Genomic DNA, 17,016 nt, shown 5'->3' on the forward strand with positions numbered 1-17,016 from the left:
TCAGATTTATTGAAATTGAGCTTAAGTCTAATGTGGCAGTAGCTGACAGGCATCCTTGACACATCCTCCGAGCACTAACAAATCACGTGATATCACATGAGACTGCGCCTAATCGTTTACTAGGTTTGACCAAAAAGGCTATAATTCTGTTCGTTCTCATCCTAAGATGATCTTTGTTTAACACCGGCATAAAAGGTGACAGGCCGTTTGGCCTTTATTTATTTGAGTGTATTTGAAGCAGACCTTTACAAAGATCACTGATGTCGTCAGGCAGCTCCAGGTGTGCGCAGCGCAGGGAAGACGAGAACAGCTTGACCGGCTTTTGGAAAGGTGGATAGTGGCAGGAAATACCACTAAACACGGGGTCTCCCAGCAGCTCTGCAGGGGTTGGCCTGGAGGACATAAAAAACACAAGCGTGAGGGTCATTATGAGGGGAAAAAAGAAAATCACTAAGAGAGCTTTTGACTTGTCGTTGTTTCTCACAAGAGCTGTTTATCACAGTGTCGACCAATGGTTTACATCTATTTATTTTTAAAATGTACTTGCAATTCTCTTATTTATCCGGCGAGACCAAAAGCTATTCAAAAATGACACACAGCACAACAAGTCATACTTACCTTTTAGATGGAAGAAAGGTCAAACATTTCCTTAATAACTCCAGAACATTCTCAGGCAGCTCCTGTAAATATGACGTAAATATTCAAATTAATTTAAAAGACATTTAAAAGGCTTATACCAGTGAAGTATACCATTTTAGAATTAGAATGGATTAACTGGAAAAGCATATTAAACTCAGTGTGTTTGGATTGTCTTTCGTTAAACACACATTTTCTGAAACAATGAGCTTTATATTACCAGGTATTCAACCATAATTAGAGCTGCTTGAGTGCCATCCATTATTATCAATTTAATCAGTGTATCTAGATCTTAAAATTATTAAATGTAGAATAGTTTGTTTCCTCAAGGCTTTTTTTTCTGACTTTTTCATTAATTTAATGCATCTCGGTAGGATTAACGACTGCCTACTACTGCAGAAGGGGTATGATTATTTTTCCTTACATGCTGCTCTGTTTTATTTCCATTTTTTGAGAAAATCTGCATGAATGTTTGTCTCCAAAATCCAATTCTTTCTTGATCAAAATCTTAAAAATTCCTATCAAGACCAAAACGCAGATTTGACCAAACAATTATATATATTTTTTAATTTATACCTTCATATAAGGGCCTGTATATGTCTGCTAAATGGTTAAACTTGTTGTATTTTTTATGATGACATCACACAAAGTATATGCAAAATATCTCACAACGAAGATTTGAGAAGATGGGTATCCTTGTTGCATACAAAGCTAAAGTGGACACCATGGTTACTAGGTTCATCTTTCATATACAGTATATTCAATGTATAATCAGCTATATTAGGTTTTTACCTTAATGGTTTCCAAACAACCATGTTCCTCAGCGAGGACTGTCACAATGTCATCCATACAACCTGACAATGAAGACAAAACTCACAGCTTCAGCCCAGCTGAACTCCAGAGGAGTTTCCTCAGCTTCTAAAATAATTACACTCTCTCCACTCACCCAAGGTTAAAATGAATTTCAGCTTCTCGCTTATTTCTATATTCTGCAGGAGTCGTCTCCCCTGCAATCGATTCACAAAAGGAAGATTTTAAGATGAATTTTATTCACACGGCAGGGTTCCAGGTAAATCCCCAGCAGCTCGTATAAATGTATGAGGACGTTTATGGGGGGTTTCTTACTGCACACAATTCAAAGAGTAAGATTCCTAGAGACCAGACGTCGGTCTTCGGCCCTGAGGGCAGAGGAGCTTCATCATGGGATGGATCGCTGGGGTGAAAGGAGCCCAGGGCGATCACCTCTGGAGCAAGGTATGATGGGTAGCTGGGGTCAAAACGACAAGAGCAGAAAGAAACATCACCTGTCAGCTTGTAAATAACGCTCCTTAGAGCGTGGCTGGAATAAGATCAAAGAGATACAAGTGAGCTGCTGACCACTGTAGAGCACATTGCTGTGATAAATATTAAGAAAAAAAACCCTACCCAATGGGAAAATCAACATCTGCTCCATGATCTGTCATGTGATAAAGGCCAAACTTTGCCAGCTTGACGTTTCCCTTCAAAGACAAAATCCAGAGTGACAGTTTATACACTTATAGAAGTACTTCTTTTACTTTTACAACTCCAATAACAACTTAAACAATTAGGATGATGTGGAAAATTATTAAAAAACCATCATCATATATCATCAAATCCATTGGAATTTTATGTTGAGAAACATACAGTCTGAATGTGATGCTCGTTCTATCCAGTAGCATAAAACACTTATTGCTAATAGACCTCATTGGTTGTGATGGACTTTATATGATGTTACACTGTTTTGTGTTACTCTTCTACTTTCCCTGCCACAACCTATTTCAATGGTTATGCCAATCAAAACGGCATGTTGGTTGTTCTTTCTGCTGCTCCCTTCTTCAATTGTTTTACGCCAGATGCCCCTACTGTCGCAACCTGAGCTCGAACCTGCAGCCTAGGGACTACAAGACCGCGGCACTGACCACCGAGCCACCGCAGCCCAAAAATCAGAACTGCGTGTAAAAAGCATCAAAATATTTTAAATTAAATTTTAAACATGTCTGGCCAGTACTACACATTGTTTTTGTGCAAAATTCAAGTAGCATTAGAATTAAAAAAAAAATAAATTTTTAATTCATTTAATGTGTGTGTGTGTGTCTAATTACTGAGTGTGTTGATGCTAAAGATGCTTAAACAACTAGAGTGTACCTTGCAGTCCAGGAGCACGTTGTGCACACCGAGGGCTCTGTGCACCAAACCATGTTTGTTCATGAACTCCAGACCTTCGAGAACCTCGTAGGCTATCTGGAGCACCTTCTCTGGGCTGAGACAAAGACAAACCTTTCATTAATATTTAAATATTAATAGGCCAGTAGATGGAGAGGTTAAATGCACTCTGTATACACAGTACTGTATTTTTACTAACAGTACTATAGCAGCAGATTTAAATTAAACTACTCACAAGTGTCAAAAAGTATTATTAAATACATAATGCTGGCAATACTTCACAAGGACCTGAAATCCTAACATTACCTTGCTCTTTGTCCTTGTCTGAAGTCTCCTAAATTTCTTGCATAGTGCTCAGCAACAACAATCAGTCGTTCTATGAAGCAAGACAATAGAAAAACAAAAAATTGAAATATATTTAAATATTATATGCAAAGGTCAAGGATCAAAAATCAGTGAAGCATCAGTAATCAGTACGAATGTATTGGTGGAACACCTTGTCCTATGGATTTGCAAAGAGTAAAAGATACAGTTGCATGGTATGCAGCTGTTGACTATATTAGATTATTTCTAAAACATGACTTACAGAAGGATCAAATAGATTAAAAGAAACAGAATAGGTAATTCTAAATTTAGCTCTGTTGGCAGAAAAGAAAATCTGCAGGAAAGAAATTTTCCTGAATAGCCACAAACATTTGAGGAGGAGTTTATACACTGTGATCCTCATTTCCTAAATAGCTATAATAAATCTTTTTTTGTTGTTGTGATGTACACTGTAACCATAAAATACAGTTTAACACAATTACATAGATATATAATCTACAACTACGGACTTAGAAGCTCAAAGCATCAAAAGTCCACCAACAAGTTTATTAAGCAAATAAATCAATGATGAGCATCAATCATCGGTCAGTTTATCAATATCTACACAGTTATAGCTGCCCAAAACAAAAGGCAACATTTAGATAACTTCAAATGTGAACACAGTTGAAATAAGATTAAAAAAGCACTCTCTCATACACAGGGATATATAAAAATGTAAGGTTAAAAAGAGTTATACCATGTTTCCCTCTGGAAATGTCCACATACTGGCAGAGTCTGGGGTGAGTGATGGTCTTCAGGATCTGGAAACGTCCCAGGATCTTGATGGAATTCGGAGTGAGAGGGAGCCCATTGCTGCCACAAACATCATGAGGGAGAGCCGAGGCAAAGAAGGTGAAGGCCCCCAGCTGGGCATCTTTAAGGGGCCTCATTGTGTCACTGGCTCAAAACACAAACAATGGAAAATACTGTCATGCTTAAATAATGTGTGAAAAAATGAACATTTTATCATTATAAAGGTACAGTGATTGAACTGACATGCAATATTTATTGTCATTGCAACACATTTACCCTCATATACGCAGAGATTACAGACATTTCGAAAGTAAAAGACAGTTGGTGTGCAGTTAGGCAAATGAATTGTGAGATGATGCAAAGTAAAAACACAACTTCCTTTTTTGTTCCACACAGATAAGCCGATATTATAATGTAATGTGCATTACCTCAAACGTGTCTTCTAACGCTTAATAAATCGGCTGTAGGCTCGTGTCGGCAAAAATCAACTTGAAAACATTATTATGCTTTTAAAATGGATTATTTTGCTGCTTCTTCTGGGATGTGACGGGAACAGCTGAGTGAACGTGATCAGTGACGATATTATTGTGCGACGGAGTGGTAGCCGCACTTTCTGAAACCAAACAAAAAACATAGAGCTTTCACGTTGAAAATTAAAATTAAAAAAAATCTTCAAATAAATACATTTTATTTTTTGTGTTTTGCTTATTTCAAGCCAAATTATAATTATAGTCGATCAATTATAAACAGGCACTGTGCGTTGACGCCTTAGTTTAAAGAAACAATGTTCGACTTCTACAACATATGGATGGCGTAACCGAAGGCAAAACAGAAGGACCTACTTCTCCTCCAGATACTATATTGATCTAAACTTCTGGGCCCTGAGTGAGCGGTTAGCCGCTAGCTGCCTGTCAGCTCACTTGTCTAAAGTTAAGAGAGACCAGTGCAGCACCTGTCCAGCCCTTTGGTCTCCCTGAAACGTGTTGGGCTTGCTGCGGTACATGTAAGTCTCAGAAAAGATTTGTGTTGTTTTTTTAATAGTAACGCTAATAAAATGAGGTGTCAGTGACGTCCAACTAGTGCTGGCTGGCTACTTTAAAAGCAAGCTGAATGTCTTCATTTGTTTTTGTCTTGTTGAGAAAAGTAGCCGAATAGCTTACAGATTTAACTGACGCAACCTTAACTAATGTTACACCAGAATGAAGCAGTCTTTACGGGGTGCAAGGGTTATTCTAATACCTATATTTAACAACACTGTTTAGGTGTGTTTGATTAGTTTGAAGATACTTCCTTTAAATTGCCTGTGTGTTTTAGTGTCTGTAATGTACAATGTCTGCAATAAGCTGCTAACAATCTTGACAAGAAGGCTAAATTTGTATTCAACTCAAATGGTTATGCTTAAAAAAAAGAATATAGCCAAAGTAATATATCAGTGAATCTTTGTGTTGAATCCTAAAATAGATGGGCTTCTTGACAGCAAACACATGAGTTAATAAAATAAGATTTTATTGTTTTTTATGTAAAAGTTGATATTACCTGCCTTAATCTCCTCTTAGCCTGTGATTCCCAAAGTTGGGGTCAAGTTTCTCAGATAGTCTCCAAAAAACAAATTAAAGTTTAAAATAATTACTAATGGCATATATTATTCATATTTGTTATGGAAAGATAAAAACTATAGTGATAGAAAAAAATAGGAATCACAGTAGTTAAGAAAGTTTGTCATTATGCCCTTGGTTGTTGAGATTAGCAGCGATATATGTTTGTGAACCAGTGATTGTTGAGGTCACAAGCCTCTACTGCTGTTATTGTTATTTGTTATATGACAATAATATTGGGAACCACTGCTCAAAACAACAGTACTTACTCCTACAATGACAGTCATTTGTAATTCACTAGAAGCCTGGTTGAATTAAATATGCTTTTGACTCGTTCTACTTAGAAACAAAACAATGTTTTGTTATGTTCATGTATCAATAATGTTTTTTTGTTCATACTTTTATTCAGTCAGCAAATCAATTACATCAGGTTTTTCAGGGAGGAGACCCAACCTCCCAGAAAATCAGATAAACTGGACTAAAAAACACAAAATGTTTAATAAGAACTTTAGGCTATGTCAAAATCCTAATTATTTTAGTTGCCAAAGTATATCACATCAACTTGATTTGTTTTACATCAAGGAACAGCTTTTATAGAACTTTCTCTATTAGTTAAAACATTACTTGGAAAGCCTAGAAGATCCATATAATCACTGTATTTATTTCCATTTATTTTTGCTAAAAGACAGCTGAACTAATGGCAGTTTTGGGCACACGCTCAATTTATTTTTAGCTCAAAGTGATGCATATCTCTGCTAGAGGTTCAAATATAAGGAGACAAGAAAACTGAGGTTTGTCACCCAAAAATATTTTTACTGGCTATAAAAATGCTAATTTTTTTTTTTTTTTTTTTACATCCAGTTGTTATTATGCATACTCACTGGAGGTGGTGTTTTCAGTTTAAAGAGATGAGAAAGTAACATCAGATTTATTTTATGCAGCTCTTGTCCCCGAGTTGAGGCTATGTTGGATCAGTCTGTGTTCACTTGTGGTTATTTTGTAAATTCAGCTTTTGTAGAGTTCAAGTCCTGGTAAACCAATCTGATTTGACTCAGTTCTGTCAGATCAGGTGTGGTGGAGTGGAGCGGGGCGACATATTGATTGCCTTTTAATGGAAAGTGGTACGGTCGGCTGTTCGCATATAAAATAAATTTATCAGTTGCTGAAAAGGAAAACTGCCCGAATGCAGTCCGGTTTATATGTTTTTTTGTTCATACAGTAACTCAGGTTTTAAGAAAATTGATTATTAACTAATAATGTGGACATTTTAAGACTGTAACAATGATTTTAAAAAGAAAAGCCTCAGTATTTCTGCACTTCCATACTCATCAAAGCATTACATTGTTAGTAATTTGATCAACTTAACAGGGAACTTAACAGCAGTTCCCTCTAAATGATCCGTATCACGTTTAAGTTACTTAGACATTTTGTGTTTGCAGGTATATGAAAATGGCTGTTGTTTTAGAAATGCCAAAGTTGCCTGGAGCTTTAGCTCTATAGCACAGGTGTCAAACTATATTCCTCAGGGCTCACTCTCCTGCATGTTTTAGGTGTGTTCTTGCCTTAAAACACCTAATTTTAATGAATTGCTTACAGACATGCTTCTGGAGAACTTGATGATCTGGTGAAAATGTAATTAAACCATTTCAATCAGGTGTGTTGGAGCAGGAAAACAACCTAAAGTTCCAGGACAGCGGCTGTCGAGGCCTGGAGTTTCACACTCCTGCATTATATGAGCCAAATATGAAGAACACACATGAAGATGCGTACATGTGGTTGCTAAAGGCTGGACGTTTTTGTTTTCATTTTAAAACACGTAGAACCTGCAGGTGGTGCTGGCACACTGCATGTTCTTGCTTAGTGTCCTACAGTATGTTTCCACTGTGGGGTTGAACCATAAATAAAAAAAGCAAAAATATAACCTGACAAGAAAGCTGCTGGCAAACTGACAGATTTATATATTCAATACAAACCACTTGTGTAGCCTAAATATAGCAATGCTTTTATATTTAAAATTCTGTATTCAATAAAAAAACAAGCGTAGCATTCTGCCGTACCTGTACTTTTACACAGTTTACATCAGTTATTATGTTTTCTGTATGGATCAGATGAGCTGAAGGCCGTCTATGTGTTTCCAGCTGGTTCATTCGGGATGTTCTGTCCAAATAAAACATGGTTCTGCGGTGCTTTGTGCTCCAGAACATACCTCGTCCTCACAAGCCATTTTTCTTTGGCTTTTCAGAGTGACTTCAACATTTTAGTGAGGCGTTTTTTTGTTATTACTTCCCTACAAGTGCCTTTTAAATCAGTTCAGTTTATTAAAAAACTAAACCCTTTTTTTTTAAGAAGAAGATGCTTTGATCCTTGATTTTATCAACTCCAGCTCTGTGTTTTTAATTTCCTCATTTCCCAATGTTTTGTTTTCATCTCCAGCCAGCCTGTTTTTCAGCGCCTCCCTGTAATATGTGTAAAAGGTTGTTTTTTTTTCCTCTACGCCTCTGCCTTGTAAAAATCTTTTTGTGTGTGTGTTTTCCCCCCAAAGTTTTGCCGAATGCAACATTATAACAGAACATTTAGCCTCATGCTTGTGTCCAGCTCTGATTAAAGTCTCCACTTACTGCAGTGAAAGACAGCTATAATTCAAGAGGTTTTATGAGGTCTGTAAATGTCACACTGTAGCAGCAACTTTCTGATTTTCCTGGAATCATAATGTTCTGATCTATTTCCTATATTTATTATCAGTGAGAATTTCTCTTGTGTTTCTTGAGGACATTTGTTTTTAGATGCTTTAGATGCTACGGGCTTATGATCTTCAGCATAATGCAGTCAAACGGCTCCTTATTTGTGATTATTGCAGTGTAAAACTTGGTGTAATGCTGCAGCGTTATATTGTACCACACTCATGATGTTCTGTAACACATACGGGTACCGTGGAATTATAGTGTTCTTTGTTTTTGTTGAGACTAGTTGACTGAACTCTGGTCATTTTGGACGGTGTAGTTTGTGGTGGAGTCGGACAGAAATGCAGCAACTCAAAGATATATCTTTACCTTTCTGCTTTAGAGAACCATCCGCAGGTAGTGTCATAAACCGTTTAATTAGAGCAGGGTTGCCTAACTGTATGTAGCTATTTAAAACTAATTGATTCTTACACTTTTATTTATTTATTTATTTATTGAAAGGCCGAAAATGCAGCCCAACTGTCTGCAGAAAAGCTTGAGATTATACGTTTGGATCAAGCTGCTGTGTCTGTTTTTATGTTTTCTTTTTTCTTAATTTGTTCTTTTTTTTGCTGTTAGGTTTTTAGCTCGCTCATTAATCAAGATGTCGAGTCACAATCCTCTGTTGAGGCTGGAGCAGCGAGCAGCCGAGGCCGACCAGCTCATCGAGTACCTCAAACAGCAAGTCCAGCTGCTAAAAGACAAAGCCAGTAAGACACACACACACACACACACACACACACACCAGCTCTACTGATAAAATTATAGTGAAGTTTAATACCATATTCGTCCAGATGGGAAAGAGATTAATTTCTGCTCCTCTTACTGAAGCATGAAAAGTTTTTTTCTTCGTCACAAGTGAATTGGAATAGATAAATGTTTTGTTGTTATGTATTGTTTTTGTTATTCACTTTCTAAAGTTAATTAGAGCTTTGAAAAATTGCCTTTTATAAACATAAAATATGTCTTTTCTTACTCCCAACTAAATTTGTTTTTATTTTGCTCCCTAACAGATTTTTTTAGCGGTTCCCTTCTTTTTGTTTGTGTTCCTATAAACAAAAAAACCCAAGTGTGTAAGCAGCACTCCTGTGGGAAGCAAAGCTGTAATCCTGTGCCATTTGGTAACACCCATTTGCTTTCTCGCAGTCGTTCAGGCCAGCGTCAGAGAGGAGAAGAAACTCCTGGTGGAGAACGCCAAATTGAAGAATGACATCGAGGAGCTGAAAAAACAGCTGCTGGAAAAGGAGAAACAGAGAGGAGGTGCGCTGAGATCTGTTTTCTAAAAGATTTGTTGGTGTTATTCTTTTTATTTCTGGTTGTAAAAGCAGTTTTATTGGCTGACCTGACGGTCGCTGATGTCACTTGTTGCGTGTCGGAGCATTTAACTGGTCCGTCCTGTCAATAATAATGTGAACTCTGACTCAGCATTCACACTTTTGTTTTCCTGTTTAGACTTTCCACCTTACATTTTTTACAATCAAACAACTTCTGGGAAATTTGTTCTGTTTTAACAATCCCTGTATCAAAACATTCAGCTTGATCAGGAACAGTGCGCTATGACTTTAAGTATTTGTAACTGTTTCACTTTTTGAATTATTAAACTTTATTGACACAAACTTTATTTTCCCCATAATAACACATTGAGAGCTCTACAATCCTTTAAAAAATATAGTTTTTTTAGTTGTATTATCAGCAAACTTTGTCAGAGAAAAAATAGATAGTTGGCTCCAATTTTGTTTAGCTTTTAGCTACTATTTTGCCTACATTTAGCTTTTATCAACTGTTTTGCTACATTTCAGCTTTTATCCACAGTTTTTACAAATTTTACTTCTTAGCTACAAGTTAGTTAATTTCAGCTCTTAACAAAGATTTGCTCATTATAGCTTTTAGTTACTGTTTCACCAATTTTAACTTCCGTTCTGCTTGTTTTAACGTTAACAATTCAGTTAACAAATAATCCTTCAACAAATTTCAGTATCATCTAAGCACTATTGCCTCAACCGATTAAAATCAGCTTTTGTTTTTTATTTTAAGCAGCCATGGAGCTGGAAGAGTCCATATCAGGCTGATGAGGACACCATGTGTATCAGTCATTGTGCGTCAGACGTGCGTTGATGTTCAGGAGCAAACAGCTCTGATTATTTAATGTGTTCCAGAAAGGAGGCCTGAAAGAAATAAGTAACCTAACCTTGCTGAAATTGGAAAGTTTTAGAAGCGTGTTCCAATACATTCGAGGCGATCTTTTCCCACCCGCCGCAATTAATTTTAGTGTTTATTTATGGACTAGCCATACGATTGCTTTAAAGGGACGTGGAATGGCCTAATCAAACATGGATAAATATGGGCAGGCTTTTGCTTATTTGTTAGAGATTAAAAAGTAAACGATATGATACAAGCAGAGGAGGGAAAATAGCCCTGCAGTCAGAAGTTACAGTTTCAGCGCGCTCATTAGTGGTTCCATCAAATGTTGCTCAGACACGTGTTTCTGTGGATGTTTCCAATCCGCAGAAATTAGAGCTTTATTAGCTGATATCTTTGGCCTCTTGGGTTGATAATTTGCCATTTTACAAAGTAGTTGCATTTCATCATGAAGTAACCCAAGTCTTTATTTACCACAACTGCAAAAAGCCTTTATTGGACGCAGTAGATCTATGTGTTAGAAGCTGGAGGTTGTTTCTGACGGGTTTTATTCAGTGAGCAAGTTTAGAATGAGAGCTGGGTTTTATCCGCTCCCATTTGCCTTATTAAACTCAAAACCTACCCCTAACTGTGTAAAAGTAAAAGCTCTCCGGCCCTTTTAGTGAACACACCTTTTGTTTTGAGCGTTTACGCCCAAATGACAACAAACTCAGGTGGATTAAAATAAAAGAATTAAAAGCCACCAGCATCACTTTGTGCCTTCCGAAACCTACTTGGTACATTTTGAGTGCCCGTTTCCATAAGTAAAGGCTTCTAACGATGTGATTATTGTTTTGTTATCAAACTTAAGTAGCAGCTGCCATGTTTTCTTTTGGACCTGTGCTTTGGAAAGGGTTTAAACATGTTTGTGTCCACCGCTCCGACAGTTTCCAAAGATCCAGGATTCAGTTGACCTCTGTTGTTAACCCTGGAAGTTTAATACCCATCAACGTAAAACCAGTCATTGGGTAGAGTTTCTTTATCATCTTATTTTATAGTTTATAAGTCTCTGGCTTTGTGTCAGTGAGCAACATTTATTAGTTCACCTTTGAGATTCTTTTTGTTTCTTTTTCTATATAAACAAACATCTGCAGTTCTTTTTCTGTATTATGTGTAATACTGTCGAAGAAAAAGGTTTGTGTTAATTGGGAAAGGTCATTGGGAATGCTGAGAGTTTATAAGGTCACTGCCTGCAATTTCCAAGAAAACCGGAAAGGTCCCGTTCTTAACGTAGAATTAAGGTAATTAAAAGCATTATGGCGACAATGGTGTGCCTGCAGACCGATGTTTGTCAGACACAGGCCCTCCTTTTTGTAGGTATTCAAACATCGGGAGCCTTAAGTGAGGGTCATTTGCCTCAAAAGGCTTATTGAACATTGTTCCCTGCTTTGTGCTTCCATTTCCTCCTTTCCATCAACTTGGACACTGTGTCATTTAGCCATCAAAACTGTTTGCATCAGGGGAGCAGTCCTCCCACTGGGTGTGTAAATAAAGCTCCCTCTGTATCATTTTCTTGCATTTCGATGGTGCAACCACCTCTGTGTATGAGAAGGGACAACAAAGGAGTGCTGCGCCTTGTGTTTGTGAAATCTCAACTGTCCTCTGCTCTGCAGCGTTGAAGCCATGCTTTTAGCTGCCCTTTCATTAAGTGAAGCTGAAATTCCGGGAGTCTGTGCGAGCGTCAGATGGAATGCGTTTTTTTGATCTGCCTATTCTGCCTGTTCTACCCAAATGCACCGTTTGTTTTTCCTGCAGTGCGGGAAGTCGCAATGCTATCAGGCGACGCCGGCGTTGATTCGTGTGCAAAGGCCACCCCTCCTAAACCTTCTGATGCACCACCCTCTGCTTCCCCGTCTGCTGCTGCCGCTGCCCAGAGCCTCCCTCCCAAAGATGAGCCAAAAAATAAGAAACAAGAGAAAAAAGGTACATGTATGTGTGTGAAATGTTACATGGTCTTGTTTAGGAGTCGATGGATTAGGTCAGTGCTGATTTAAAACTAAAGGTTTTATTTAAATCTATTAGAACTTAAAAAAAGACGACTTTTTGCAGCTGGATATGTGATCAATATTAGGAACGGAATAGGGTTGAAAAGCTTTTACAGATTTTTAAAAATTCAAACCTTACCATTTTCCCTGGAAAATATAACAATGTTCCTTTAAAAAATGGTGTTAGGCCAAAACACATACCTTCAGCTTAACTCTTGCTCTTCTGAACTCGTGCTCTACTTTCTCCCTTCTTTCAGGTGCGAACATTTGACAGGGATTGAATTTGCTTCTTTGGCCTAATGCATCTCTCAAAGAGCACCAAGTTCAGTACCCAGCTCTCAGCATCAGCCACCTAATAGATCAATAACTTCATAATGTTAGTGTGAAAACATTTCAGCGGGTTTTAGAATTGATGAGCCATGTTTATGATGAATCACCTCACCTGTACAGTCCTGTGTTGACACGTTCAGGATGTGGGTTATTCTTGGACCTCATTATGAACGGAAACATTTGACACAAACAAGAATATTTTAGCTAAAATAACAAGGCTGTATGTAGTCTTGTTTCAACTAAAGCCTATTTGGGCCTTTCAGGCTTACACAGGTGGCAGTTTTGATTTTCTTGATTTAGAATAAATAAAGCAAAAGCAGACATTGTGCTGCATGTGACTATATAATGATGATAGCAGGTGGTTTTATATTCAACTTCAGTACTTTTGAAGTTATTTAGTGAAACTGTGCTGGAGAGGCTGTAAAGTAATTATTTTTTGTCAAAATTATGTCTTTGCTTGACCACATAAATCACAAGTCACAGTTTGTTTTTGTTTTTTTTGTTTAGTCATTGAAGGAAAGTAAATTTAAATTTCTATTAGACTGTTGCAGTGTTGTCTTGCAACAAGAAGCTCTGCATGCAGCCTTTCTGTTTAGACTTTTTTTCAACCTGTCCATGTGTGGGTTCTCTCCAGGTGCTCTGGTTTCCTTCCACATGGATGGATTTCTACTAGCTGTGTGTCCTGCATTTAAACAAACATTTGCATTATATTTGCATTCATAAAGCATAAAACCTGTCACAAATATTTCACTTCAGCACCATTTTTCCTTTGTACACAAACCGCTTCTTTCTGACTTCGCTGAGAACGTGAACGCACTCAGGAGTCGCCTCAAACTGTGATTCACCCCAAGTGTCTTCAAATATATCTGATTTCAATGGGGTTTTCTTTCATCCAGTGTGTTTATATGTAAATATTGTAAGAGTAGCCTCTCCTCCCCTCTTTGTTTCCGATAGCTGGAGGTGAGAAAGCAGAGAAGAAGCAGGCAACGCCCAGTCAAGACGAAGCCAAGGTGGACGTGTCTCGCCTGGACTTGCGCGTCGGTCGTATCGTCACAGCCGAGAAGCATCCCGATGCCGACAGCCTGTATGTGGAGCAGGTCGATGTGGGGGAGGCTGCTCCCAGGACGGTGGTCAGCGGGCTGGTCAAGCACATACCCCTGGAGCAGGTACTGATTGTAGGAGGTTGTACAGGAAAGTTGCCTACTCCATGGGATTATCAGACGATTCACATAAACTCCTGTCAGTCCATTTGGTTTTTATTGAGAGAGCAACAAAAGCTGAACTGCTGCTGTTTTTTTTGTATCTCTTACTAACATTAAATTCTAACTGGACATCCAGGTAAAGTGTTTCAGACACAGGGTACAAATTATTAGTTCGCCAAGCAAGCAGAAGGAAACAATGCAAAGACTTGCATCATTGCTTTCTTGCCTTAACTGCTGAGTGTGAATGAAGAATTTGCACTATCCAGAAAGACAAGTCTTGGACCTGATAATAGTAGAGTAGTTTCCAAAGCTGCCCACAGATGGAAAAACAAAAACCATCATCACAACCTTGGGGAACGCAACATGATTTCTGGATTTAGAGCAATTTCTCAAAAAAACTAACATACGGAGCGAATCAGAAGCTCATTTTTCCTAGATGTTGCAGACTAAATGTCATGTAATGATTAATTTTTCTACCTCTCTGTTTGTGTAGAAAAGGCCTCTGGTTGTTCTTGGTGAGCCGCAGAGGTTTCAGGGCCTGAAAGTCAAATATTTTTTCTCTTTGCTCATTTTGGTTTTTGAAATGAGAAACGGGTAGAACTTTAGAACTTGTTTTCTTCTCTGCAGACAGCAAAGTGTGGGCTTTTCTAAGTTCGTTCCATTTTGTGTCCTTGATGCAGATGCAGAACCGCATGGCCGTGCTGCTGTGTAACCTTAAGCCAGCCAAGATGAGAGGAGTGGTGTCCCAGGCTATGGTCATGTGCGCCAGCTCGCCAGACAAGGTTGAAATCCTCGACCCTCCAAGCGGAACCGTACCAGGAGACAGAGTTACTGTCCAAGGCTTTCCAGGTATCTGCCGATCGATGGCATGAAGAGTATGTGTCAGTCATTTCTAATCAAACAGCATTAGGAAGCTTTATTCACCAATGAGGCTGTCAGGGGTTGTTTTAAATGATTTGAGCGTGAGAATGTCAGTCTTCAGTGTCCACAAAATGCCTGCCTTTGGGAAATGAGGGGTTTTATTGAAGCTTGTTGTTGCCAGAAACAACATCAGCAGTTTGAACGCTCATTTCTCTGAAGACACCAATCCCAACAGGTTTACTTACCCATCCCAAGGCTCTCATTAGACCACCCCTGGGCTCTGTTTGCTGATGGCTAAATGGGCTGTGACTGCTGGGTTTACTGGCTAATCAACGTTAAATGCTCAGGCTGTGACCTAAACTTTTTTTTTTTTTTTTAGTTTGTCTGGGAAATGAGTTTCCTTATTCGTCCAGGTAAAATCAACTAATGTAAATAAGTTAAAAAAAAAAAAGCATGTCAACTTAATTTCCTATCTATTAGGACATGAACCAGACTATGCTGGTGAGGTAATCCAAACAGAGACGCACAAAAAGAATTTTGTGGCACAAACAGTAGGTGTGTTTCAACTCCAGCTACCCTAACTTTAAATCACAGAACCTTTAGCATTTATTTCAACCCTGGCTTGTTGTGTTTCCAGTAAAGTCTGAAGGTATACGGTATATTTCAGTGATATGTGGCGCCACTGATTAGATAGCAGCTTGAAAACAATAAACCCAAACAGTGCATTGCAGCCACTTTAAGATGTGAAAACTCATAGCTTGTAAATGTTTTAACTTGAATTTCTATACGGCTGTTCTTGTTTGCAAACAGAACATTCAGTCTTGGACATTCGTGCAGCTTTAATCAGCCGTGGAGACGACCCACCTCCAGCTGCAACAGCAGGGCACGCTTCAGATTGCAACGAGAAAACACTGACGTCACACCAATGGAGCACTGATTGAAAAAATATTTTTACAGGGTTACGTTCTAAAACACCAGAATAATTGCTTCAAACTTTGTGAAATTTATAACTTGTTTTTTTTTTTTAAACAAATCACTTTTACGATCGTCTGCCTCTTGTGAAAAACACAGTAACAAAACATTAACCTATGATTCTTTCATCGTGGGTAGGCTTTAAGACAGAAGTATAATCACGCTAAGCTCATAAGAAACATGTAACATTAACAGATTTTTTAATAAGGGTTAAATTAAACCGGAACTCTGGTTTAATTTATTGCAAGAACACACACCCAGCCCCAGGATGCCTTGGTTCTACTTAAAATCTGTTATTTATCCAAATTTCTAAGTGACTGTGGTTGCTTTTATTAGTGCCTGCAAAGATAAATGTTAAAACAGACCGGATCTTTTACTTTCTCTTTCTGCTGCTTTCACTGAGTTTGAAGCAATTGGATGCTTTTAACGTAACCTTTGAGAAACAATCTGAGGTTCTGCATGAGTGACTGTTTGAATGTTGTGTTTGCAACCAGTAATTATGAGCTGTAATTGTGATTAAACTGAGATAAGCGAGACCCGAGAGGTGCACGTAAAAGGCTGGAACCTTTCAGAAATGCTTAGTAGTCTCCAAAATACTGCCTCCCCACTATGGTCATTTTGAGGGGTATGATTTCAGCCCCTGAAATTTGTTTTTGTTACTACAGTTATAACGTAAGCAGCCTAGGAAAAATTCCCCCCCCAAAAAATTAAATAAAATAGTTTTTTTAGGAGGGGGACATTCCTGCAGTTTAAACACAGCTCATTGTGGGTCAAAATCTAAATTCAACAGAAAAAGAAGTGATCTTTCTGTGCACAAATTCATCTAATGACAGCCCCCCCCCTTAAAGCAGTGAACAGGATGATATAATAAAGGTAAATGTCTGGTTTAAGCACCCATAGTCCAGCTCTGTTATGTTTCAGTCAATTCTAAGTGTCCTAATGCATCCTTTTGTTATAGCTTTTCTGTTTTGATACTACCTTTAAAAACAGAAGATAAGAAATTCTATTTTTCTTATGTGTTTTTTTATCCCACTGTTAAAATTTTTGCCCTCTTTCTACTCAATGCTTTTTCCCTCACTAAAGCTCTACAGGTGCTGGTCATAAAATTAGAATATCATGAAAAAGTAGATTGATTTCAGTAATTCCATTTAAAAAGTGAAACTTGTATATTATATTCATACATTACATACAAACTCATATATTTCAAATGTTTATTTCGTTTAATTTTGATGATTAC

At 37.9% G+C, this 17,016-nt stretch overlaps 2 protein-coding genes across 3 annotated transcripts in view; one reads left to right on the plus strand and one right to left on the minus strand.

The window, feature by feature from the left end:
* Positions 1–4,517, minus strand: part of tbck (TBC1 domain containing kinase) — a 44,047-nt gene extending 39,530 nt beyond the window's left edge. The window contains exons 1-10 of one of the 2 annotated variants that reach the window (XM_017408787.3): positions 4,365–4,517; positions 3,881–4,080; positions 3,127–3,196; positions 2,803–2,917; positions 2,062–2,135; positions 1,762–1,903; positions 1,583–1,643; positions 1,429–1,490; positions 619–680; positions 244–392 (exon numbers count right to left, since the gene is read on the minus strand). In XM_017408787.3, coding sequence (XP_017264276.1) covers positions 244–392; positions 619–680; positions 1,429–1,490; positions 1,583–1,643; positions 1,762–1,903; positions 2,062–2,135; positions 2,803–2,917; positions 3,127–3,196; positions 3,881–4,073 — 928 coding nt within the window. In that variant the 5' untranslated portion in view covers positions 4,074–4,080; positions 4,365–4,517. Of the gene's footprint in view, positions 1–243; positions 393–618; positions 681–1,428; positions 1,491–1,582; positions 1,644–1,761; positions 1,904–2,061; positions 2,136–2,802; positions 2,918–3,126; positions 3,197–3,880; positions 4,085–4,364 lie in introns of both variants that reach the window. The other variant, XM_017408796.3, reaches the window with a different exon arrangement.
* Positions 4,518–4,791: 274 nt separating this feature from the next.
* The window catches only part of aimp1a (aminoacyl tRNA synthetase complex interacting multifunctional protein 1a), a 14,558-nt gene continuing 2,333 nt past the window's right edge, over positions 4,792–17,016 (plus strand). Inside the window, exons 1-6 of the mRNA XM_017406357.3 lie at positions 4,792–4,939; positions 8,831–8,961; positions 9,398–9,511; positions 12,185–12,352; positions 13,699–13,910; positions 14,627–14,795. Coding sequence (XP_017261846.1) covers positions 4,938–4,939; positions 8,831–8,961; positions 9,398–9,511; positions 12,185–12,352; positions 13,699–13,910; positions 14,627–14,795 — 796 coding nt within the window. The 5' untranslated portion in view covers positions 4,792–4,937. The remainder of the gene's footprint in view (positions 4,940–8,830; positions 8,962–9,397; positions 9,512–12,184; positions 12,353–13,698; positions 13,911–14,626; positions 14,796–17,016) is intronic.

This window comes from Kryptolebias marmoratus, linkage group LG3 (genome assembly GCF_001649575.2).
Source record: "Kryptolebias marmoratus isolate JLee-2015 linkage group LG3, ASM164957v2, whole genome shotgun sequence".
Taxonomy (NCBI): domain Eukaryota; kingdom Metazoa; phylum Chordata; class Actinopteri; order Cyprinodontiformes; family Rivulidae; genus Kryptolebias; species Kryptolebias marmoratus.